A 26,591-nucleotide genomic window follows, 5' to 3' on the forward strand; every position below is an offset into this window, starting at 1 on the left:
AAACCAAGTGTGCCCAAACCATGAATACCTGCTCAAATCATTATGAGAAGAACATTTTATTATGTGTTGGCACACATACCTCTAATCCCAGGACTCGGAGACAGAGGCAGGCAGATTAGTGTTCTAGACTACATAATGAGCTCCAGGCCAGCTAGGTATACACAGAACCTATCTCAAAAAAACAGCCAAATAAATGAACAAAAAATACAACTTATTATAATTACAAGACAAATTTATCTATGACCAGAGGAAAAATACTGATAATGTCCCATAAAAGCAACAGACTATTGCATCCCAACTGACCACTGGAGGCCACAGTCTTATCAAGCCTTTATACCCAGGCCCCACAAAAATTTACACATAAGCTTTTATATAAAAAGAGCTCCTCTTCCTTTCTCGCTCCCCGGCCATCTTGGCCTCTGATCTTGGTTGGGGGTTGTCCCGCACCTAAGCAAGAGGATGGTGGCTGCAAAGAAGACGAAAAGGTCTCTGGAGTCAATCGACTCTAGGCTCCAGCTTGTTATGAAAAGTGGCAAGTATGTGCTGGGGTACAAACAGATCTGAAGATGATCAGACAAGGCAACCTGGTTATCCTCGCCAGCAACTGTCCAGCACTGAGGAAATCTGAAATAGAATACTATGCCATGTTGGCTAAAACTGGTGTCCATCACTGCAGTGGCAATAACATTGAATTGGGCACAGCATGAGGAAAATACTACAGAGTATGCACACTGGCTATCATTGACCCAGGTGATTCTGATATTATTAGAAGCATGCCAGAACAGACAGGTGAGAGGTAAACAAGAAAGATTTCCTTTAATAAAACTTTGCCAGAGCTCCTTTAAAAAATAAATAAATAAAATAAAGTAAAAGAAAAGAAAATAAAAAGGGCTCCTATGCCAGGCAGTGGTGGCCAATGATTTAATTCCAGCACTGGGGAGGCAGAAACAGGTAGATCTCTGAGTCTGAGACCAGTCTGGTTTACAGAGTAAGTTCCAGGACCACCAGGGCTGTTACACAGAGAAACCCTGTCTCAAAAAACTGGGGTCTGTATTGGGGGGGGGAGGTGCCTATGATCTTTGGGTTCAGGGTTCAATCATCTTCCCCGTCAGCAGCTCTAGTACAGACTTAATTAAAACTCTGTTACTTATGGGAAAATGAGACACCTGTAGTCTTGAGTGTCACACAATTTAAAAGATACAGACTTGATTACTTACCTAGCTCAGAGGAAGATTTTGAGAGGCCTTTATCTGGATCTTCAATGTTATTATTCATCAAATCGTCCATTCCGTTTGCTTTGAACTGTGGCTCTAATACTCGGCCTGGACCTCGAGTGAAACGTGGGTAGAATTTTTTGGGAAACGGCCCATGGGGCCCAGACCCCTTGATGGGCACATTCCTAAGGGGCTGAGTCACTTCACTGAAGTTAAAATAAATGAAAAGCAGAACTGTCCAGGTAGCAGATGTAAAGAGGCACCCGTAGCAGAAATATCGAATTGTGACACTGCCCATCATAGACCTAGCATAGCTCAAAGGCCATTTTCAGTTCCCTGAAAAAGAAAGATGCCCGTGTTAGACCCCAGAGCACTCCTCCGTCAGTCAGCTACTGAGTGCACTCACTGACTCCCAAACCACCCTGCCCACCATTGTTAACAGAGATTAGGAAAATACACAGCACGTTAACGTTTAGAAGAGCAAAGCGACAAAAGGGCTGGCGTGTTTGCCTGCCGGTTAATGAGCACTCCTCCTTCACCTTTGCTCTGGCCGGCTCTCAGTCTGGCCACTGCTCTGAGCTCTAACTTTCAAGAATAGAGCACAGGTACTGCGCGTCCGTCACAGGACATGCATTTGAGACAGCAGGAATGTTTCCCATACCTGAAATCTCAGCACTTGAGAGGCTTGGGCAAGATGATCCTGAGTTCCTGGCCAACCTATGCTAAACCAGTGAATCCCAAGACTGGCCTTGATATAAACGGAGAGCTTAGTTCAATACTAAAAGTAAACATACTTCCCTCAAAAGCCTCAAACACAAGCCAGCAAAACCCCCAACTTGAAGAAGACAGTCCTGCTTTCTATTCGAAGGTTTCACCCATCCCAGAGCCTATTCCCATTTTAACAGTTATCGTCAAGTTGAGTGTAGTAATTCTATTTTTCTCTCTCCTTAGGATGCCATGTAAAACAAAGTTAGAACAAAATATCATATCAAACAGCAACACACAGAAAATAGTCCAAGTGAGCTAAGGACAAGAAAATGCTACCTTAAAAAAAATCCATGAAGGATGTTAGGGAGTGTGCGTGAGATACAATTTATAAATTACTTATTTCTATAGCCAATTAAAACCATCCCCCCAAAACCAGACAAAGCAAATTAATGAGTAAACCTCACTTTAAACATTAAATGCTCGAACAAGATTATGCCCTTAACCTAGATGGTAAACAGCTGTCTTTAAATCATTTGCCAACCAAGAACCACTAGACAGTTCCCAAATCAACTTAAAAGTAACTCAAAGCTAACATACAATGGTAACACTAAGAGGAGGATGCCGGAAATTAGTGAACGTGAGAGCCACCCTGTCAGCTGGTAGTGTCTTTTAAACTAGGTACACAGGAAATATGCAAATGCAAAGAAACATTCTGGAAGAAAGGTTTGAGAAACGTTTACCAGGAAAAACAAGTCACAGATTTGCAACATGAAGAGGCAGAGCAGTGACCTTTAAGACAAACACTGAGTTTCAACCAAGGAAGATGTTTAACTGCCTAATATCTTGGCCCAGGGGCAGGCAACTAACAAGCAAACAGCAATAAAGGCAAAAGTACAACATGTTCAGAGGTCATGGGATGCTGAAGCCAGGCCATAGGCGTGCTGCTTTGACCCACACCAGCTATGCAGCAAAACTGACATTTAAAGGTGGTTCTCCTCAAGCCACTCCAAGCCTTCCTTTGCTTTTCCAATAACACATAAAGCACTGTCAGCACTTATATGAAAGCCAGCCAGATGGAATAAAGTTTCCAGGTCAGGGCCAGCTGACTTCTCCATATGACTCAAATATGTAGTGTCTTGAGCAATAGAGTATCACTCAAGTTCTAGAAGTTAACCAGGAGCAATGACAGTAACTTCTTTGTAACTTCCAACTTCAAAAAAAAAAATATTCCTGGCACTGGAGTTCTTATGTTAACCTCTAGTAGGTGTATTGTTGTAACTTTTTATGTATCTGTATAGATATATTTTCATTTGTCCAAGACAGGTCTCTCTACACGTCCCTGGTTGTCCTGGAACTCACTATGTAAGCCAGGCTGATCTTGAACTCACAGAGATCCACCTGCTGCTACATCTGGAGTGCTGATTAAAGACGTGTGCCACTGCACCTGGGTGTACATGTATTTTTAAAACTTCTACAGTTGTAGGTTTCCATATGGCTCTTTAGGGAATAGAGGGATGGATCGAGGGAGAGAGGGGCAGGGGAGAAGGGGAGGGGAGAGAGGAGAGAATGTATTATCTGTGAATTCAGATGCAATAGGTCAGTTCTTAAAAGAACACTCAGGCAGCCTAGATGGCTTACAGTCCTTTTACATATTAAGTCTCCATAAAACAGACAAACACAAATTTGTAGATAGTTTTGCCTCTGCACAAAACTACCCTTTGACGAAGATGGACTCAGTGTGCCTTGGAAAGAAGGAGTGCTTTCTGCTCACTTTCAGAGGTTTTCACACCCTGGTGTGAAATCAGGACAACTGACACTTGTTCTGGCCTACATACAAATCTCCACGTGTGTCAGTAAGTACATCAGCACACTCTGAAGGACTGGGCACTGCCTCTTCCCTCTGTCTGGAACTTTTCCTTGGGCGATTTCATAGCTGCCTCCTTTACTCCCTATCCCATATGGCCTTCTCAACAAGGCCCCATCCCTAGAGCACCTACCTTAAAGCACAACTGAGACACTAAATAGCAAACTTGGTCTTCCTTTACACACACACAGAACTACTTCTTCATCTAGTTACCACCTTTAGCTCTTCTATACTGGAGGACAAGAAAGACTAGAGTGAGACCTTTGGTATGCTTGCTTCCTGGCAGTGTCTCCTGAGCAGCATCTGGCATACAGAAACTATTTAATAAATAGTTGTTGAAATGGGTGACAGACTGTGCAAGACAACTATCAGTGTGCCTGCCAGAGTGCTAGGAATGTCTAAACATACCACTGTTAACTTATGTGGGTCAAGCAATACCTAGTACTCTGCATGAAGTCATGACCACCTTATTCAACAACCATTTAAAAAAATGGCACTGGATCAACAGCCATATTTATAACTGGCAAATAATTACAAGAGACAACTCAAAGAATTTGCCAAAATTTTAATATTAAATAACAGTCTCTGTGGTGAAGAGAGGAAAGGTCTTTCCATTTTGTTCACAATCTCATCTTTGATTCTTTTCCCCCTCTTGGTTGCCTGGGAAATGAAAAGGTTTCCATCCAAAGAGCCCAGCCTCGGACTTCTTAAACTCTGCCTGGAGCCTTCCCAGAACACCGTCCTCACAGCACACCAACACAAATCAGACACTAAAGTGTCTCTACATCTACTCTACTCTAGGAAGTAGCTGCTATTTCCCTTAGCCATGCTATTACTGAGAACATACTTTAGGTGGCAAATCACTGTGCATGAGACATTTATAAAATTAACCATTTTTATAATTAGCCACAATAGTGCTTAGAAGCAACAGACACCAGTTTTAGACAGATCAACAATCAAATATGAAAAGGTGCACAGCAAACACATACCTACTATTAGACATTAAAGCAACCAAACAAAAATCAAAACCTGCAATTCTAATCTAATTTATTCTGACAAACGACAAGTCTAGCCTACACGTAACAGGCTTTGCTTTGTACCTTTGTTTGTTATTTCTTCTACTGGCTTCAATGTCCACGGCCGAATGTCAAGGAAGGTCAAAGCAGATACATAAGGCCAATTAATGCCAAGCCAAACAATCAGTGAAAAACTTTTCAGTGAAAAACGTAAATGGTTAATAAAGCAAAAACAGTCACAACCAGATATCAGTGTTGCAGGAATGACCGGCTCAGCCGTAAGAACGTTAGTTTGACTCTGCATTTCTTTCATTGGTTTGGTGGCTGCTTTCAGAGGAGGAGCAAGTGAGCAAAGTACACAGAACACGATCATTATAGTGGAAAGATCACAAAATAAAGCCAGGCAAAAAGGTGAGGTGAGAACTAGCATAAACCTGTGACCAGACTGGTGATTCAAGGTGCCTAAGAGGCTGAGCGAGTGCTGAAGAAAGTGGTTGGAAAATGAGAAGCTGAACATCTGTAAACAGAACCGTAATTCCAGATGTGAGCTGACAGCATCTCAATAAACAATGTATCCACAATATAAGCAAGGTTATAAAGACCTCACCCAGAGACCTTCACCCCTTAGAAGCATAAGACAGACCCCAGAACAGAGGGATCCTTCCATCTTCTCAAACCCAAATGTTCATCATTGCCTTGTGTTAACAATAACTACTTGCTTGGACAGTTTTGTTTTTTGTTTTGTTTTGTTTTTTTCCCCAGAGTTCAGGACCAAATTCAGGGCTTTGCACTTGCTAGGCAAGCACTCTACCACTGAGCTAAATCCCCAACCCTGCTTGGATAGTTTTTAAAACCATATTTTTGCTCAAAAAGTTAGGGGACATTGAGATTCTGACCAATGGGAAATCTTAGAAGCCAGCAGAGTGTGAGCAAAGGGCATGTGGGGTAATGAACATCAGTGTTCACTGAGAAGGCATGTAGACCACATTCTGGATTCTTGGCCCTATGCTAGGTAAAGCAGAGAAGGGCAGATAGATCCGTGGAACTCGCTGGTACCCAACCAATCAGAGCTCCAGGTTCAGGGAGGGCTATGTCTCTAAAATTAAGATGGAAAGCAATTTAAAAATGCCCTCATGTGCACAGCACACGCACATCAGCCTATAGCATAGCACTTACACACATCTATTTATAATTTTTAAACATACCACCACATTGCTTTAAACAAGTTTTTCTCCATAATTTTTCAGGTTGAAAGTTTATATAGAGATCAGTAGTTCAGTTTTCTTTTGTTCTTTCTTTTTAGCAAAAATAAGTGAATCCCACAAATGTTAAATGAATTTATGTACATGACATGACATGACATGCATATGGAGATCAGAGGACAACTTGGAGGAATTTGTTCTCGCCTCCTATGGGAGTGAAAATACAATGTAGTCTAACTGACCAAGTTCTAATAAATCTAAACAGGAAGTTGGTGTGGGTGTGTATGTCTTTAACCCAGCACTCAGGAGGCAGAGGCAGGCAGAGCTCTAAGTTCCAGGGCAGCCAGGGCAACACAGAGAAACCCTGTCTCAATAAACAAAACAAAAATATTCAAACTCACAAATCATTGTAGAAAAAAAAGTGAAGCTGTAATCAAACAGATTCCTCAGACAAAAGCAAGACCAAAGCGGGAAGATTAAAGAAACGGTGGGGAAAAGCAAGGTACAGTAAGCTACAACCAAAGTATCTGAGTTGTTCCTAGCCTTTCTCATAAGCCCCTGAGAAGAGTGCTCACTCATGGTGAAAGAGCACAGACTAGGGCAGCGGCGGGCTAAGGAGCTACACACCACCTTCCCTGTCAGATCCCAGAAGGGAGAAAAGTTTATCTTAATAAAATGACAGTTTAAGTGCATATGCCTGAATCTGCCTGTTCAACTCTCACCTACGTGAGTTCACAGCATAAAAACACACTCAATTACCTAACATCTTCTTCTAGAAAGAGTCACTAAGTAATTCTAAAGGAAAGGCTACCAGGAGGTGCTGCCGGCTTGACCATCTCACTACTGTCCTTGAGAACCTAGACGATAGAGATACATAAGAAAATATTTAAAATCCAGTATTGCTTTATGATTTACACCCTGAGGCCTATTTTTAATCTTCATGCTGCTGTTGCCAACTGCTTCTGGCAGTTATCAGGAAATCACATTAATAGGGTCTGGTTAGTGGCATCTAGGCTAACTTTATCTGTACTTATCTTCATTTCAAACCTGTTCTATAAAGTAAATGCAACCATTTAACAAGTGAGGCTAGAAAATAACATTCTTAGGAAAACACTCCATAATGTAAGAAAAACTTTGAAGAAAAATAAGAAGTCTACTAAATTTGAAGGCTTTCAATGAAATACAACAGCCCTTCCCTACTCTCCGATACAAAGAGGATGTCTAGCCCAATATGTGCAAAGAAAACAATGTGTTACAGGCACCCTGAAGATGGATTTTTATTAATTTGTAAGGTTTGAGAGAATGTAAGCACTGTAAGTGGAGGATCAGAGTGTGTCTCCTCTGAGCCTACGCCCTGTAGCACATGGCGAATGAGATGAACCTAAAAGGGAAGTCTTCCATTTTTCAGTACAAAAAGTCCCATAATGCTTAATGATGTTTAAAATGTCTCTTTAAATGTTAAGAACTTACCTTTCAGTAGTTCCTGCTGTTTTCTGTGTCAGTATATTCACTATACCAACTGTCAGAGAGCACGCATTTGTCAGCCTTTTCCACTAAAGGGATATGCCCCATCTGAACTCAGCTACTCATGTGAATACAATTACTGGTTTACAGCTGTGCTGTGCCTCACAGCCTGTGAAATTGCCATGTGATGACAGCTCGCCCTTATCTGTGCTGGAAAACTAAAAGAAGGAAGGCATGGAGCGCCAGCAATGTTTATAGCTGCAGTAAGGAGAGTACCTAATAGGAAAGGTTCCAAGCAAATTCAACCCAGACAGACATCAAATACTCCCTAGGAAAGAGCTCCTGAAGCCCTCTGGCACTTCCGAATCTCTTCTTTACAGGGAATAAACAGGGCATGATGGCAAACACTTGTGCTGCTGACACAAGACATAAGTGGAGACAATGAAAGGGACATGAAGGGGAGAGCGGCCCCTCGATTCCCGTCTAACTGAAGCCTTTTATCACTAAGAGGCAAGGCCTTGGACACAGTTGTGAAGGCTGCATGGACTGAGACAATAATCCTTTTTAAAAGAGACATTTCAAGTAAGAATGTCAAGACAGATGTTGGAGAAATGGATCAGCAGTCAAGAGCAACTTGCTGCTCTGGCAGAGAAACCGGGGTTAGTTCCCAGCATCCACATAGTGGCTAACAACATTTCTAACTCCTGTCCTAGGGGGTTCCACACCATTTTGGTCTTTATGGACAACATGTGGTATGCCAACATACACGCAGGCAAAATACTCAAACACATAAAAAAAAGAATCTTAAAAAAGAAAAGCATGGTAAGGGCTGAAGGTAAAGCTCATCAATCAAGAGGAACATTTGCTGTCCTTCCAGAGGACCCAAGTGTGATTCCCAGGACCAATGTCAGACAGTTCTAACAGATCTAACATTTCCGATCTCCTTGGCCTGCACTCACACATTCACATGGAGATACACATAATTAAAAGTAATAAAAAAAATCCTTTTTAAAAAGTAAAAATTCAACTAATTTTACCACATAATAATTTTATTTTTAAAAGTGTTACAATAACAAGAGATCATGTTTACAATCAAAGTACTGTGAATGCTGAGTCTAACTTACTTTCTGTCTCAGCTACGAAACTACGTTTTCGGAGATTCTCACAAACAGGATTACAACCCTTGTTTACAGTCAGCTCTGAATTTTATGATCTACATTCCTTCGACCTATGTTTCTAACCGTATCATTTTAACATACTGTAAGGCACACCTCATGTGCTGTCTCACTCCATGATCTCATTTACTGAGAAAGAAAAGAACCAGAAGAGAACTGGTGCATGTGGAGATGCATGTACTGCACACGAGTACAGGCCAGTCTGAGCTGCAGAGTGAGGCTTCTTCAGAAGGACCCAAATCACAAATATGGCTAAGACATTCAAACGGGGTTCTCCCATAAGAAGCCCACACCTTCACGTGGGTGCTATCCTTTCTGAAGCACCCTGTTTCCCTCAAGGCCCATGCATACTTAGTTACAAGTCTTTCTTATCAGAGACACAAGTGCATACCTACCAGTCTATCACAGGAGGTGGAGACAAGAGAATAAAAGGTTAAAGATTATCCTTGGCTACACAGCAGGCTATAGAACTTTCTAAGACCAACCTGTCTTAGAAAGTAAGAGAATAAACAAATGATAATAAATCTTAATAAATCCCACCTATGCTTCATGTTCAGTTGTCCTAAAATTCTCTTCTTCAATGTGAAATACTTCAGCATCTCCTCAGCAAAAGAAGAGTAAATCTTCCTTCTTCCAATGTCCTTACAGAGGCCTCCAGCAAAAGGTGTGGCCCAGATTAAAGGTGTGTATCACCATACCTGGATCTTGAAGTAGTTTTGTCCCAGGCTGACCTTGAACTCAGAGATCTGCTTGCCTCAGTCTCCTAGAATTAAAGGTGTGTACTACCTTGCCTGGGCCTAAACTTTTCAGGCCGCTCTGCCTCAAGATCTCCATGTCAAGATTCAGGTCAGAAGCCTATGTCTTCCAGCCTCAAGATCTGGATCACAGGTGTGCCCTCCATTTCTGGACTGTAGTTCATTCTAGATGTAGTCAAGTTGACCACCAGGAATAGCCATCATAGCAGTAGAATAGAGCTCAAGGCTAAACTGGGCAACTCAGCTTTTTTTTTTTTTTTTTGGAGCTGGGGACCAAACCCAGGGCCACTGAGCCCAGGGCCACTGAGCTAAATCCCCAACCCCGGCAACTCAGCTTATTAACAACAACATTCCTCCCTGTCTGAAAGAAATGCAGGGATGGAAATGGAGAGGACCCTGAGGAAAAGAAGGTCCAGCTCAAGGGGAGGCCCTAAGACCTGACACCATTCCTGAGGCTATGGGGCGTTCACAAAAAGGGATCTATCATGACTGCCCTCCAAAACACCCAACAAGCAGCTGAAAGAGTCAGATGCAGATATGTGCACCCAACCAATGACCAGAAGCTGCTGACCCCTCTACTGAATTAGGGAAAAGCTGGAGGAAGCTAAGAAGGAGGGCCACCCTGTAGAAGGTCCAGCAATCTCAATTAATCTGAACCCCTGAAACCTCTAGACACTGGCAGCACACACCAGCTAAGATGAGGCCTCCAACACATACAGCAGGACTCCTATGCTGGGTTCCGTCAGAGAAGATGCACCTAACCCTCGAGAATGGAGGTCCCAGGAAGTTTAGAGGTCTGATGGGGTGGGGACATCTTTGTGGAGACACAGGAGGGAGAGGTATGGGGGAGGGAGGAGGTATGGGATGTGGAAGGGGATAAGGAGGGGAATAAAATCTTGAGTATAAAAATAAATTTTAAAAAGTCCAACACAAACATTCCTTAAAGCCAAAAAGAACACAAATACTACACTACTAACATAGCTCAGACGCGGAACTAAGTAATGCTACTGAGAGAAATAAGCAAACTTACACCAAAAACAAAGCAAAACAAACCAAAACAAAAACAGGAAACTGGAGACAGAAGCCAGCAAAAGACATTAAAGCACACAGTTCAGAACCTGGCACAGGTGAGCGAGCCAGGGCAGGCAGAGCTGGGTCCCGGCCCTGCATCCTCTGAGCAGTGGCTCTGCGCTCAGCAACAACAGCCCTCACACAGACAGCAGAAGAGGTGCTGCGGGCTAAGGGACAAACCGCAGCAGGGAGTCGGCAGCTACCTGTGAGCAACACATGTTTCGTTGGCACTATCGCAGCACACAGGAATGCTTCATATTATCCTAATTTCCGTAAATCTAAAGCTATTCCAAAATTAAATAATAGTTTAAGAATGGGAGGCATCAAAGTAGAGATGAGTTTATCCTAGAAAATCATCTTGAAAAGAACTATCACAAGATTTCAAACTGTTAATTTTTAGGGTCTAGAGCTTTTCATAATAAATGCTTTTTAAAAACAAAATACAAGCCAATAATTGTTCTCTTAATATCATACTACTTGTATGAAAATGGGCTTTTATGGATTTTGGTTTCTAGGGGTTGTGACATGAATACTATGGCTAAAATTAGGCCCTGGTGGGGATGTAGGCAATGTCATCCCTCCTTCCTAAGGTCCCGAGATAAACTGAGGCAGGATTCCACCAACATTCACTCTTCAGAGCCGGTGAGTGTCTCTTCCTTGCAGAGCACAGGTGAGGGTCACTAAGTGGACGGCTTTCCCACTGTTACAGAGATGGAGTCCCCTCCCTTACAGTAGTTTGTAGAAGAAACTCAGGCGATAGTCTCCTGGCTCCTACTGGCTGTCTATGAGGGAATGTAGGTCTGCACAGCTGAACTCCTTGACTCAGAGGGTAGGTATATACAACATATATACAATCGGGCCCTGAGCTAACTCTTGCCCACGGAGTAAGAGAGCACAGACTAGTCATGATTGTATATATCAACTATGTCTTCCTCACTACTAACTTTTCCACAAAAAGCCATGCAGGTTTCACTGTACCTTTACAAGTGTGTACTTGAACAGCAGAATACTCAGATGTGTGTGGAAGAGGGTGCACAGTGCAGTAGAAAGGACTGTGTGCCGACTCTGTCTCCTAACCCCTGGTCTGCTCTTCAAACTCCAGTGATCCCCCAGCCAGCGGCTGGGGAAACACACACATCTGGAAAAGCAATGAGGCACTCCCAGGGACTTCTGCAATACCTGGGAACAGTTTTGGTTGTCACATTAAGGTTGGCAAAGACCAGGGAGACTACGTATCCCTAAAAGGTTAGGGAGACAGGGGTGGAGAATTCTTACAGAGGCAAAGTGAGTATGGAATCGCTGTAGCAATAGACCGCCGTGTCTTAACTACACCATCACCAATACTACAGCTACAATGTTATGCTACAGTTTTCCGTAATAATACTGAGCAGAACACAGTAAAGCATATATATTCTCTCATATTTCTTATAACTTCATGTGAGTCTACAATTACTGCAAAACAGAATGCTTAATTTTAAAAGAATGCACGAACATATAGTTCCTAAAATGCAAGCATTTAAAAAGTCCCATCTATCTTCTCAGTAAGGAACTGCTAATGATTTTTGCATTGCCCTAAGAATTCTTGAACATATCTGTGTGTATGCACATGTGTGTTTATGGGGACACATTCCCCTGCCTCCACTTCTTCAAAGACCTCTGACTAACTTGGCAGCCTTTTTAAATATCTTGAGAAGGTTCAGGGATTTGGTAAAATGAAGCAGAATTACCCAAACATTTTTATTTTTATTTTAGATTTCTTTTTATTTTTAATCATACATAAATAGGGTCTGCAGAGTCCAGAGGTGTCTGACCCACAGGCAGTTTCAAGTCACCAACATTGGTACTGGGAATTGAGCTGGGTTTCTCTGCAAGAACACTATTTCCTCTTAACCACTGAGCCATGTTCCTAACCCTACCTGAAAGACTTAGAGATTAACTGGTCAATGAATTGTAAGGGCTTTAAAGCTAGTGGAAGTTTTAACTGTAGAAAAGCAGGCTGGCTCTGCCACAGAGAATAACCTCGTCAGAAATGCATAGAAGAAATGAACTGGACATGGTGTAGTTCACACTGACAACCCAGCATTTGGGAAGCTGTGGCAGGAAGAATGACAATAGTTTGGGCCAGCCTGGGCTACAGAGTGAGGAGGGCTATTGGGAGGTGGGATGAAAATCGATAGCTAGTGTCCTTAAGCAATTCCATTCCTTAGCTTAGGAAGGAAGTCCTGACAGCTCTGTACAAAACAGTTTGGGATAGAGGGAGAAATGTTTAGACTCAAGAAGTCAGTGACAATCAACAAGGAGAAGCCATCTTGGCTTGACCTTGGGCTGTGAAACTCAGCGGGAAAGGTAGAAGAACAGAGACCAACTATCTATACTGGTCAGACTGAAGGAAATCACCTAAGGAAGAAGAGGCCATAGCACCAAGCTTTCAAGTCTTGATGACCCAGAACAAGGGTCAGGGGTGAGCTGTTACATTCAAGATAGGGAGGTGACTTCACACTGGAATCTTCACAAAGAAACTTAAAAGACACAGAGGAACTACATGAAACTTGGTGCAGCGTGGGTTTAAGTAACAAAGGTAGATCAGGTGGAGAACAGATATTAAATATACTCTGGGGCTCTGGAAACTATGGAGAAGAACCTATGAAAAGACCTCAGAAGGGTTCCAAGGAACATCCAGAAGATGTGCTGACAGGCACTATGAAAGACCGCAGTACGGAGGCTTTTCAAATAGGAACCAAGCAATTCAAGCCTTACATATACATCCCAAAGAATGAAAGCAGAGAGACTACATGCCAGGATTCTCTAGAATAGCAGAAACTATAGAATGAATTTCTGCATATACAGGGGGTGGGGGCTGTTCGAGTGGTCCAGCTAGTCCAACAATGGCTGTCGACTGATGCAAAGTCCAAGAATCCGGTAGTTGTTCAGTCCACAAAGATGGAAGTCGACACTGGAATCCTGAATAAACAGGCTCTGATGCCAGCGAAGGAACGGACTTTCTAGTATGGATGAGAGCAAGCGGGCTTCCTTATTCCATATCCTTTATAAAAGCTGCCAGCACAAGGTGTGCCCTAGACTAAAGGTAGATCTTCGCACCTCAAAGATACTGATTAGACACGGCTCTCCCCACTTCTGATGATTTAATTAAGCAGAAATCTCTCACAGTTGTGCCCAGGCATTTTTGAGTTTTAATTAATTCCAGATGTACTAAGATTGACAACCAAGAACAGTCATCATAGAGACTCAAACAGATACACATAAAGCTGAATGAAAAGGAAGACCATGGATCCCACTTAAAATGAAGTAACTAAACCAGGTAAATTCATAGAGACTGAAGGAGCAGGGGTTCCTGCCCTCTGTGTACAGTGTCTGTCCTGAGTGATATGTTTTGGAAATATATAGCACTGACTGTAAGACAACATTATGAATGCACCTGATGCCATCCGATTGTACTATTAAAACAATACAGCAAACCCCACGTTATGTATACCTTATAAGAAAAGTAGTAGTCTAGAATTGTGAAGAAAAACTGGCAAGAAACAGCACAGAAATGTTAGAGATAAAATTGCAGGGTAATCAAATACAAAGTATAGACTACCGAGTGCTGACATTTCGGTTGCAGAGCTCTGTGGTGGCAGGCACACTCTGAGGGTAAGAAACTTAGGCTTATTTCCTGTTTTTCTTAAAACAGTATTTCAAATTAAAGAAGAAATAAGTAACTATTTTATTGGGCACACAGATTGGAAAGGGTCTCCAAGGTCTCATTTTGTGTCTGAAGATAAGCAACCAACACCACTGATGGCTCTCATAAAGTAAAAGGTCTAGACCAACTCGTTAATGTGAAAATGCAGCTAAGCAATCATAAGCATGCTAATATTCACCAAAGGGAAAGATCTAACAGACAGGTGGCAGGTCCTTCTACTTTTATATTTAATGCACTAGTTTGGGGTGTATGGAAACCATACAAGGTAATTTCTTTAACAAGCACATTCCGAAGGAAACAGAAACATGCATCCTTTTTGTCTTCCAGCCTCCAGTACGGACGCCGTCCAAATCCTGACCCGCGCAATAACAGCAGTAAAGATAAAATCGGTATTATTTCTGGTAAACCACAACACCGGCTGGAGGTCACGGCCACCGAGAGCTCGGCCCCGCGCAGGGCACACACTGCTGCTGAAGCTGGAAACAACTCGGGCCTCACAGGCCACCGAGCCTGCTATAGCAGCTGCGTCCCTTCAGGCCGCAGCCCACGCTCAGGCGCCGACGTAGGCCGCGCGGGGTCAAGCGCCGCGGGCCGGCTACTCACCGCGACACCCGCAGGCCGGGATAGCGGCGCTCCGGGGCACGGGCTGTGGCATCTTCGCTCCCGCCACAGCCCGGGCCGAGCCGCACGAGCCGCGCCGCGCAACGCGGCCCACGACACGCAGCCTTACGGAGCCGCGCTCCAGGGCTCACGTCACGGCACGCATGCCCCCGCCTCCGATGACGTCACCGCCCGCGGCCTGGCGTCATGAGGCCCGGGCTCCTCCCCGCCCAGCGTGGAGGTAATCTCTGTCCTGTAGGACCTCGTTGTCGCTCCAGAGCGAAACAGACAGAGGAGGGGATGACGACTTTTTCACGGGAAGAATGTGAGGGAATTTTAGCAGCTCTAACGGAATGTTAGAAGGTTTGGTAGTTGGTCCAGTGGTACTGCAGTACATTGGCGGATATCTAAATATTTAATCTTGTCATCTCAGCCTGCTATTCAGCCAAGTCTTTTTTTAAAACCTGTGATGTCTGGTAGAGCAACAGGATATATGTAAGGAGAAAATTCATTGTCCCTTATTTCTAAGAAAACACCAACTCCTAAACCAATAAATCGTTCTAGCTAGGAAACCCAGGATACTGTCCTCCTTCATTAACTGGCTGTGGTGACTTGAAATGTCCTACACGGGCCTGTGTGTGGAGCTTGGTGCCTGTTGGTAGTGCAATTTCCAAAGATTCTGGAAACTGTAGAAGTGGGGCCAACCTAGAAGGAGGAGGATCGATCGGGGGATGTCCCTTTGAGGGTCTTACCTTGTCCAGTGGTCCAAGTCTCCTGCTGGGCTTCCTGCCCATCATGAAGTAAATAGCCTGCCCCATATACTGCTGTTACCCTGATGATCTGCCCAAGTGCAATGGCCAAGCAACCATGCAATGAGCCCTCAGCAACCATGAGCCAAAATAAATCTTTTCCCTTCAAGTTGTCATCACAGTGGCACAAAGTTAACTCATACCAAATACCTACTAGTATTGTCAGGCTGTAGGATACTATGTGAGGTTACCTAGGTCTCTCCACAGAGATGAGGTCCTGATGACCCTTACCTATGTCCTTCTATGGCCATTGCCCTCAGTCAAACAGTTGCTGCTCAATGCCAAAAAGAGTATCTTTCATAGTTTCCATTCTTGTCCACAGCATCTGAACTGGAACTAGTGGTTATTGAAGGGCTGGCTCTCTCTTGCAAGGGCAATAGCATAGAGCGCTTTCGTACACCACCACCATGTGTCTGTTACTTTTCCTGTACAATGTTCCTAACGAAAACCACTTGAGGGTCTATTCTGGCCACAGTTTGAGGGTACAGCGTCCATTGTGTTGGGTAAGCCATGGCAGTCAGAAGTATAAGGCAGCTTGTGACAGTTCATCCTTGGCGGGGGGGGGGGGGGGGAGCAGTGCTCATCTTACAACCTGTTTTGTGTTTCCTTTTTATTTCCTTTGATCTCTGCACCATGTGTTATGGCCACCAATAGCCCAGGTAGGCTTTTCCTACTCCGCTAAACCTCTCAGGAAAACACAAAGACATGGCCAGAGCCTTTTATCCCAGCACTGGGGAGGACAGCAGAGACAAGCAGATATCTGAGTTTGGGCCCAGCCTGGTCTACAGAGCTAGTTCCAGGACAGCCAAGGCTACATGGCTTAACCCTGTCTGAAAAAAACAAACATTCTGGATACTCAGTTCTGCTAGAAGCCCCTGGAAACACTCTTCCAGTGACACGAGGATGGGAAGATTGTGTTTGCAGGGACTATATCTAGCAGTCCTGTCAAACATCTCCTCTTTATTGTCCTTTCAGTGTGTTTCTTACAGAATTTTCTTTGTAGATTTTGTGAATTACTCCTCATTGACCTTAAACTCACCTTCACCAGGGTAAGCCCCACACCATTCTCCAAACCTCCAAAGAAGTTCCTTAGGCATTGAGGACTCAGTGGGTGTGGCAGGCAGGGACTAGCTGCTTCTGTCCCAGTCCCTGCACAGCTGAGAGCTGGTTAGAGAACAATGGGACATAACTGAAGAAGTATCAGGAAAGCTGTGGGTCACAGGTTAGAGGATGGAGGGCACAAATATGAAAATAGAAGCAGAAAAGAACAGCGACTCAGACTAGAAAGGCCAATGGGAGCGCTTGGGGAACCAGCCTGGCATGTGTGGGAACCAAGACACCCAGCCGAGACTTAGGAACCTAGCCAAGGCAGGAGGGCTCTCTGTGAACACTTTCATGAGGCAGCTGTGTCAGCCGGTCAGGTGGCTGGTGGAAGCTCCAAGAGCAGAGAACAGGGGCCTATGCACCGTCACAGCCAAGTGAGTTGGTCAAATAATCATAACCCACACACTTTATCCAGGTCAGTCATACACCAGCATCTGAACTGTAAGACAGCTTGCTTCTCTACTGCCAAGGTCTTTATGCCCAGAACTCCAGTGGCAGATGAGCAACAAAGGAAGAATTGTCACTAGAGGTAAAGAAAGGGACTCCTGAGAGATTGGCCACTCTGTATTTTTCATTGCATTTTACATAATTGTATGATGTTCCAAATTTGTCCTGTGGTATGAATATGTTGAGGAATCAGGGGACATTTTTACCCTTTGCTAACAAAAATGGTTTTGTTCCTTTTCCTCGGTTGAGTGGCTCCAACTCTGGAAAGATATTATCCAAATACCACTGGAAGGATTTGCAACCCAGTCGTTTCCTTAATTCAACACGGTCACTAATATTTCCACAGGATACGTGTGTCAAAGAAGGTCTTTGAAGAAAAAAGTTTTCCTAAATGAAAACAAAGAGTCATTTTACTAAACAAAACAAATCTTTGGTGATCGGGTCATGATAGCACACATCAGGACATGTTTCCACTATTGGAATAAAATTGTCCTTTCCCCTTGTGATCTAGCAGTTTTCTGTGAGGTTAAAATATTTGACCTTCTAGGAACACGTGGTAGGACACATGATATTAAAAGGAGGTGATATTTTAAGACAAGTTAACTAAAACACAAGTGGCTAGGTTCACCTAGTCCCAAGTGAAGGACTTTTTAAAATACATCATTTTAAGTAGGAGGGCCCATTTTTAATCCAGATCTTATGAGGTTGGAAGATCTACCTTTAATCTGGGTTATAACTTCTGCTGGCAGCCTTTATAAAGATTATAAAAGAAGAAAGCTTGAAACACTCTTTCTTTACCTGTTTGCTCTCACTCTCTCTCTGGCAAGTCTATCCCGTCACTGCCATTAGAGCCTACTTTTTCAGGATTCCAGCATACACTGAAGACCCACTGAGACACCCAGCCTCCTGGACTGAACAACTAGTGGATTCTTAGATCTTCCATTGGTAGACAGCCAGTGTTGGAATAGCTGTGCTACAGCCTATAACCTACTCTAATTTATAGATAGATAGATAGATAGATAGATAGATAGATAGATAGATAGATAGATAGATGATAGATAATAGATCATTGATGTAGATATCAATGATATATATTAGCATATAATGAATATATATATTCAGTCTATCAATTCTATTCATCCAGAGAACACTGATACACCGAGGAGTACAACCAGTGAGCCATCTCTCTAGCCAACCCACCTTTTTTTTTTTTTTTTGAGAAGGGGTCTCATTGTGTAGACCTGGCAGGCCAAGGACTCACTGTGTAGACCAGACTGGCCTGGAACTCATAGAGATCTATCTTCCTCTGCTCCCAAGTGTTAATCTCAAAGGTTAATTTGGCTCACTTTTTGTTTCATTGGAAGAGAATACAGCATATACATTACTTACCATTGTGCTTTACCGATGCACCAGTGCTGGTAGTTGTGTGTGTGTCTATAACTTATGGGTTTGCAGTGCTGTATAGAACTAGAGCTCCTAAATATATTCCATTCTATTCCTTTTCCTTGTTTTTAAATTTTTATTTGTTAAGGCAGGTTCTCATTCTGTAGCTTTGGCTGGCCTTGAATTCACACAGACCTACCTCTGCTCCTGATCAAAGGTGTGCTGTGCCAAGACATTTGGGGTGTGTGTGTGTGTGTGTGTGTGTGTGTGTGTGTGTGTGTGTATCTTTGTAGAGGTATACCTGAGTACAGGTGCCTGCAGAGACCAGAAGTGTGGTCTGACCTCCTGGAGCTGGACTTAACAATAGCTGTAAACTACCTGGGTATGGCTGCTGGCAACTGAATTCAGGTCATCCACTGTGTAGTACATGCTCTTTTTTTTTTTTTTTTTTTTGATTCTTTTTTTTGGAGCTGGGGACCGAACCCAGGGCCTTGCGCTTCCTAGGTAAGCGCTCTACCACTGAGCTAAATCCCCAGCCCCCTAGTACATGCTCTTAACCTCTGGCCCATAGCCTTCTCCTTGGTGTTTGAGACAGGGTCTTACATTGCCTTGCTTGAACTTGCTATCCTTCTGCCTCGGCAGGAATTCTCTGACAGCTCCACGATTATTAAAGAAATCTCATTTTTACTTTCATAATTTAAAAGCTTGAACTATAGCAACTGCTGGTCCATTTTTGTCACCTTGACACAAGCTGGAGCCACCTGGGAAGAGGCTCCATCAGATTGGCGTGTGGAGCATTTTCTTGACTGCTAACCATTATAGGAAGGCCCAGCGTCTATGATGGTGTCATCCCTGGGTGGGTGGTCCTCAGTCATATAAGGAAACACACTGAAGAAGCCACTGAGAATAAAATAGTAAGCAGTTGTCTCTGCCTGAGTTCCTGAATCTCTAGACAACAGTCTGTGATACGAAGTATAAGAAAAATAACTTTCCTCATCTAAGTTACATTTGACCAGTGTCTTATCACAGCAACAGGAAAGCAAGCCAGGACAGAAACATATGATGAAGACCAAGACACTGTGTCAGAGACCCACTGTGCATCTGTGTATAAGGAGATTCATCCTTATTTCTTTATGTAGGGCACAGAGATATGTTCTTGGGAAAAACAGACATAATCAAGGGCATAGCTTGCACATAGAAATCTTTGACTGTTGGTAGAAAAGGAGTTCACATGTGTTCATGAGACCTATGCCAGCCACATGTCCTGGGTCACTGATGGTGGCTGGATAGGTAAACCCGGAAGGAACGGCTCCCGATGCTGCATCAGGAAGGGGATGCTTTGACAGTGGTAGGGAAGACGACTTCCCCACGGATAAATGGATCTGGCTGTGGGGAACAACTCTGCAGGTTGATTTACTTCCAAGGAACTTGAATTTTACTAAGACTAAAGCTTAAAAAAAATTAATTGCAAGGACAACTGCTTAAGATTTAGCAGTGGAGAGCAGGACCAGTGGTGAATGGGTGAGAGACTGAAGGGCTCCACACATGAATACAGTTTGTATCTGAAAGGTAGAAGAGTCTTGAGAACAGCCTGGAACCTGCTCTCGCCAATCAGAGGCATACTCACCTTGTATTCATCCAGCCAGACGTGAACCACTCGAAGTAAATTCTTTGACAAGGCACTCTGGTTTACAAGTCTGTTTTTACTCAGTGCCTTATTGTTATGTCCAACCCGAGAGCAAGGGAGTATGAAGAGCTGGCCTCCACACATCCAAATCTAGACAAGACCATAACTGATTAATTTACTTGTAACTGGCAGCTGCTTTAGCACATGCCCACGTGCGCCGCGCGCGCGCGCGCACACACACACACACACACACACACACACACACACACACACAATATATTTGGTTGCTGGCTTGCTTATCAAGACAGGTAGCCCACATTAGCCCCCAAACCCATTCTCTGGGAGGGATGCTGAGTTTCTGATGCTCCTGCCTCTACCTCCCCAGTGCCAAGATTGCAGTGGTGCTACATCTCACTTGGATTATGCCGTGCTGGTGCTCAATACAGGGCTTTGTTCACACCAGGCAAGCACACCAGCAGCTGAGCTATACTCCCAGACCCAATCTCTAATACTTAGTCCATTTATTTTATTTCATGTAATAAATTTAATACATTAAATTAATTTAATACATTAATCAAAGTCTTATACCGTAGGTGCTATGATCATATGCTCCCCCATTTACAAAGAAGAAAGTGAACATACAGATTGATCAAGAAGTTCGCCCAGTAATATGGAGTAATTTAGTGGCAGATTCAAATTTAGGAAGTATAGTCCAAAAGTTTGAGTTCTGAGTGGCAAATGATTCTCTTTCTTTCCTTCTGCATATTTCTAGGTATGAGCAATGCCATGCCAAGTTCTGGCTGAACTCAGTTACTTGTATTTATATACAAACGCTTCACAGCATATATTGTAATAGCCTCATTCACTATGTGAAAGCAAGATATGATCGTTGAAAAGTGTTAAATATAGGGAAAATATGTGTACCCTTAGTCTTGAGGTTACTCAATATAATTCATGTATACGTGCGGTGCGGACACACATTAAGATAACTTACTGTTTTTATATGAGTTATGCAAATTGGGAAACCTAGGTTGATGGCTTAAAAGGGCTTCCCACAAGAACAAGGATCTGAGTTGAATTCCTGGAATCCATGCAAAAATCTGGGTGTGGCTACACCACCTGCAATCCCAGTCTGAAGGGACTGGGGGTGGAGACAGGATGCTCATTGGGGTTGACTGGATGCCAACATGGCAGAAACATAGTGAACTTGATTAACTAAGAGATCATGTCTCAAGGAATAAAGGTGGGTAAGTGAAGCAGGATAGAGGACTCCTGACTAATGCATGCACCTGCACACCTATGTGTATACACACACACACATCAAAACTAAGTCTTATTTGGAAATTTTAGAAGTTTCTAATTTTGTTACAAAAGACAACACAGAGCAGAGGCGAGCAGAGGTGAGCAGAGGTGACCAGAGGTGAGTAGAGGTGAGGAGGTGAGCAGAGGTGAGAAGAGGTAAGCAGAGGTGAGCAGAGGTGAGCAGAGGCGAGCAGAGGTGAGCAGAGGCGAGCACAGGTGAGCAGAGGCAAGCAGAGGTGAGGTGGTGAGCAGAGGTGAGTAGAGGTGAGCAGAGGTGAGCAGAGGTGAGTAGAGGTGAGCAGAGGTGAGCAGAGGTGAGCAGAGGTCAGTAGAGGTGAGAAGAGGTCAGTAGAGGTGAGAAGAGGCGAGCAGAGGTGAGAAGAGGTGAGCAGAGGTCAGTAGAGGTGAGCAGAGGCGAGCAGAGGTGAGCAGAGGTGAGAAGAGGTGAGCAGAGGCGAGCAGAGGCGAGCAGAGGCGAGAAGAGGCGAGGTGAGCAGAGGTGAGCAGAGGCGAGCAGAGGCGAGCAGAGGTGAGCAGAGGTGAGCAGAGGCGAGCAGAGGCGAGCAGAGGTGAGCAGAGGTGAGTAGAGGTGAGGAGGTGAGCAGAGGTGAGAAGAGGTCAGTAGAGGTGAGCAGAGGTGAGCAGAGGCAAGCAGAGGTGAGCAGAGGTGAGGAGGTGAGCAGAGGTGAGCAGAGGTCAGTAGAGGTGAGCAGAGGTGAGCAGAGGTCAGTAGAGGTGAGCAGAGGCGAGCAGAGGCGAGTAGAGGCGAGCAGAGGCGAGTAGAGGCGAGCAGAGGCGAGCAGAGGCGAGCAGAGGCGAGCAGAGGCGAGCAGAGGTGAGTAGAGGTGAGGAGGTGAGCAGAGGCGAGCAGAGGTGAGCAGAGGTGAGGAAGTGAGCAGAGGTGAGTAGAGGTGAGGAGGTGAGCAGAGGTGAGAAGAGGTGAGCAGAGGTGAGCAGAGGTCAGTAGAGGTGAGCAGAGGTCAGTAGAGGTGAGAAGAGGTCAGTAGAGGTAGAAGAGGCGAGCAGAGGCGAGCAGAGGTGAGCAGAGGTCAGTAGAGGTGAGCAGAGGCGAGCAGAGGCGAGAAGAGGCGAGCAGAGGCGAGCAGAGGCGAGGAAGTGAGCAGAGGTGAGTAGAGGTAAGCAGAGGTGAGCAGAAGTGAGAAGAGGTGAGCAGAAGTGAGCAGAGGCGAGCAGAGGTGAGTAGAGGTGAGCAGAGGTGAGAAGAGGTGAGAAGAATTCAGTAGAGGTGAGCAGAGGTGAGGAGGTGAGCAGAGGTGAGTAGAGGTGAGCAGAGGTGAGCAGAGGTCAGTAGAGGTGAGCAGAGGTCAGTAGAGGTAAGAAGAGGTGAGCAGAGGTGAGCAGAGGCGAGCAGAGGCGAGCAGAGGTGAGCAGAGGTCAGTAGAGGTGAGCAGAGGCAAGCAGAGGTGAGCAGAGGTGAGGAGGTGAGCAGAGGTGAGCAGAGGTGAGCAGAGGTGAGCAGAGGCAAGCAGAAGCAAGTAGAGGCGAGCAGAGGCGAGCAGAGGTGAGCAGAGGCGAGCAGAGGCGAGAAGAGGTGAGCAGAGGTGAGGAGGTGAGCAGAGGCGAGCAGAGGCCAGCAGAGGCGAGCAGAGGTGAGCAGAGGTGAGCAGAGGCAAGCAGAAGCGAGTAGAGGCGAGCAGAGGTGAGCAGAGGTGAGCAGAGGCGAGCAGAGGCGAGCAGAGGTGAGCAGAGGTGAGCAGAGGCGAGCAGAGGTGAGCAGAGGTGAGTAGAGGTGAGCAGAGGCGAGCAGAGGCAAGCAGAGGTGAGCAGAGGCTAGCAGAGGTGAGCAGAGGCGAGCAGAGGTGAGCAGAGGCGAGCAGAGGCGAGCAGAGGTGAGCAGAGGCGAGCAGAGGTGAGTAGAGGTGAGCAGAGGTGAGTAGAGGTGCCTGCCACTAAGCCTAATCACCTGAGGACCCCCAGAGGAGAGAGGGAGCTGACTCTTGGAAGCTGTTCTCTGACCATACATGTGCTGTGGCACTGCATGCCTCCCCTCCACATGCCCACTCATATCCATTAATCGTCAAGAACATTTTGCATCTATTTATTTGGAGGTGGTGTACATGCCACAGTGTGCATGTGGTGGTCAGAGGACAACTTTGAAGAACTCAGTTCTCTCTCCCATGTGGTTCTCAGGGATCTAACTGAGGTCATCAGGTTTGTGGCAAATGCTTTAACACACTGAGCTGTCTCACCAGCCCCACATACTAAGAATGTGGTTCTAATATAAATCTTGTGGATATAATTTGTCCATGCATGGTATATTTGCTGTAGCCATTCTGTCTCCTGGACTCCAGTAACACCAGCATTGCATTAGAACTTGGTAGGAATGTAAGCCCATGAGCCACAGACACCAGAAATCAGAAATTGTGAGGGTCTTTGTGTGAACCTGATGCACACTCGGATTTGATGACCTCTGTTCTAACTCATCAAGACCGTAAACTCTGATTCTGTGGATATTTTTCTGAGAAAATTCACTTGATCATTAGAAAACAATAATGGTATGTTAAGAACTTCACTGAAGCATACTGTGTGGGGTTGAGAATGTCTTAGTTGGTATCGTGTTTATCAGACATGTTCAAAGTCCTTGGGTTCAAGACTGCCCTTGGCAGTCCACAACTGTAAACCAGCACCCAGGAGGAGGAGGATTGGAAGTTCAAGGTCATCCTCCACTAAATATAATATTTAAGACCAGCCTGGACTTCATAAGACCCTTGTCTTAGAAAAAATAGATGGGGTTGGGGCAGAAATTCACAGATCTCAAAAAAAAAAAAAAAAAAAAAAAAAAAAACCTTCAGATTCCTTGTCTAGAAGACACAGAGGAAAAGGCCTTGGGCCCGAAGTCCAAACAAGCAGATTCCTTCATTGGCCTATCCAATGGTTCTGTTGCCTCTGCCCTGTCTGGATCAGATTTTCTTTGGAAATTGTGAGCTAAACAGTTGATATAGACCTCTGTCCTGGGTGCTCCATCATGGAGCGAAAGCTGACTAAAGGGATCATGTTTCATTCTCTTTTTAAAAGAAAACTAAGGAAACTTGAAAAGCTGTTACATTGTTAATGTGGTAAACAGTAACATTTTTATAATTACCATGAATACCAATTTTTCCAACTTTTTAAACATTTCTTTATTATATGTGAGTACACTATAACTGTCTTCACACACACCAGAAGAGGGCATCGGATCTCATTACATATGGTTGTGAGCCACCATGTGGTTGCTGGGATTTGAACTCAGGACCTCCGGAAGAGCAGTCAGTGCTCTTAACCACTAAGCCATCTCTCCAGCCCCCGAGCATTTTTTTCATATGTGTTTTTGTCTGCAAAGGCGGGAAGAGAGCATTGGATGCCCTGGAACTGGAATTACAGTGAGTAGCGAGCTGCCAGATGGTTGCTGGGAATTGAATAATTGAATCCTCGTCTTCTGGAAGAGCCGCCAGTGCTCTTAACTGCTAAGCCATCTCTCCGGCCCCTTTTCTATCTGTTTGTTTGAGACATTCGCTGGTTTCAAGAGACTATGGCTATATGTACAGAACAGTAAACAGACGTCAACTTATAAAAAGAAAATAGGGAACAAAACTAAAAATTTCCTTCAAAAACTTTGTCAAGAAACAAGTTGAAGAAAGTGGCAGATTTTAGCCCAATTTCTATAGGACCCAGATAACGGTTTGTTTATCCTTTTGTTTTACTTTGTTGTTTTGACACAGGAGCATGTAGCCAAGGCTGGCCTCAGAATCACTATATAGGTAAGAATGAACTTGAACTTCTGATCCTCCTGCTGGAGGTTCAGGGATTATAACGTGTGTGCCACTGTGCCTTGGGTTGGGGGTTGAACCCAAGATTTTGTGCATGCTGGGCACACACTCTAGCAACTGAACCATATCACTAGGTTGCTCACAGATCTCCTTATCCCTAAAGAACATACTCCAGCACTGACAGGACTTTAAACTAGAAGATAAAGGAAGAGTTGTGGCCATTCCTACGTAGTGAGCACAGGTATATCCAAATGGATGTCCCCCTTTAAGAGCAAATCTAAAGTACACAAGAAACAGGACTAGGGAGGACACCAGTTGGGAGCGTGCTTGTCCAGAATGCTTGAAAAGTGCTTGCAGTTCCTTGGATCTGGATCCTTCTTGTAACATTTTCTCTTTAACCCCTTCAGGGTCAGTGAGCCTGGGCCAGCCTGTTTGGCAAATGGCCACGTGGGTGTCAGACAGTACTGAGCCAGTCATATGACGGAAGGCATTCGGATGGGCTCCCGGTGAACAGAGAGGCAGCAACATCTGTAGAAATCAGACATTCTAGCCAAGACCAGGGCTGCTATAGCAACATCAACATTTAAGAGGAATAATTGCTTGTGGTTTTAAGCTTCTGCATTTTGATGCAGTTTTCCACATACATTTACAATGTACTGACCAAAGTTCACTGACAAACAAGGCACTACCTCTTTCCTAACACGAGGAAAGCACTTCTTACATTGTCATCAGTTTTACGTTGACTTAGTTCCACAAACTCAGAGTGCAGATTCAAATCCCAGTCAGTAAACATTTCATCTCACTTTTCCTCATCTTGGGTCTGAGGACACACTGATTGTGGACTTGTGTTTCATAGACCTTGGCCAGGAGAATGTCTGCCCACATCAGAACTACAGGAGCTGGTCTGGCTTGACTTTTATCTTCCTGCCGTTCAGTGTGAGAAGAACATGTTCCACATCGCAGCTGCTCATGGACATAACTCAAGACCTCAACTAAGCCAGAAACTAAAGCCCAACCCAGTCAGCTTCTTCTGAGTCGTCCTGAGAGCATATGCAAGGGAAAGCTAAGTGTTACAATTTACATCATTCCTCTCAGAGGTGCTTTGTTACACAGCATAACTGACACTGAGATGATAGCTGACTAATTCCTAATATCCTTAGCAATTAAAATTCTGAGCAGATGAACCAAAAACCCATTATTAAGAGGAAAGGGTTGGAAATCTGCTTACGCCCTCATCAGTCAGTGTATGAGAACTCTGTAGTGCACAGATGGTTGTTTTCACATCAGAGAATCTAACAGGCTTAGTGATCTTGACTAGGACTTTGGCTGGAGGCAGGTGGATCTCTGAGTTCAAGGCCAGCCTAGTTTACATAGCAA

At 44.4% G+C, this 26,591-nt stretch overlaps 2 protein-coding genes and 1 pseudogene across 22 annotated transcripts in view; 1 reads left to right on the forward strand and 2 right to left on the reverse strand.

Annotated features, from left to right (window-relative positions):
* Window positions 1-14,956, reverse strand: part of Galnt11 (polypeptide N-acetylgalactosaminyltransferase 11) — a 33,487-nt gene extending 18,531 nt beyond the window's left edge. For 3 of the 8 annotated variants that reach the window (XR_015685511.1, XR_015685512.1, XR_015685510.1), the window contains exons 1-2: window positions 14,779-14,937; window positions 1,218-1,550 (exon numbers count right to left, since the gene is read on the reverse strand). Coding sequence is in view for 4 of the 8 variants with exons in the window: in NM_001271319.1 (NP_001258248.1) it covers window positions 1,218-1,515 (298 nt within the window). In the remaining 4 variants the exon portion in view is untranslated. 8 annotated transcript variants of the gene reach the window in all.
* Rpl30-ps8 (ribosomal protein L30, pseudogene 8) lies at window positions 386-823 on the forward strand (annotated as a pseudogene).
* A 2,283-nt stretch (window positions 14,957-17,239) lies between the features above and the next one.
* Galntl5 (polypeptide N-acetylgalactosaminyltransferase-like 5) overlaps window positions 17,240-26,591 on the reverse strand; it is a 52,880-nt gene continuing 43,528 nt past the window's right edge. For all 14 annotated transcript variants that reach the window (XR_015685731.1, XR_015685729.1, XR_015685728.1 and 11 more), the window contains 2 exons: window positions 20,146-20,295; window positions 17,240-17,522 (listed from right to left, as the gene is read on the reverse strand). Coding sequence is in view for 6 of the 14 variants with exons in the window: in XM_087658538.1 (XP_087514664.1) it covers window positions 17,325-17,522; window positions 20,146-20,295 (348 nt within the window). In the remaining 8 variants the exon portion in view is untranslated. The remainder of the gene's footprint in view (window positions 17,523-20,145; window positions 20,296-26,591) is intronic.

This window comes from Rattus norvegicus, chromosome 4, assembly GCF_021556685.1.
Source record: "Rattus norvegicus strain SHRSP/BbbUtx chromosome 4, alternate assembly SHRSP_T2T, whole genome shotgun sequence".
Classification (NCBI taxonomy): Eukaryota; Metazoa; Chordata; class Mammalia; order Rodentia; family Muridae; genus Rattus; species Rattus norvegicus.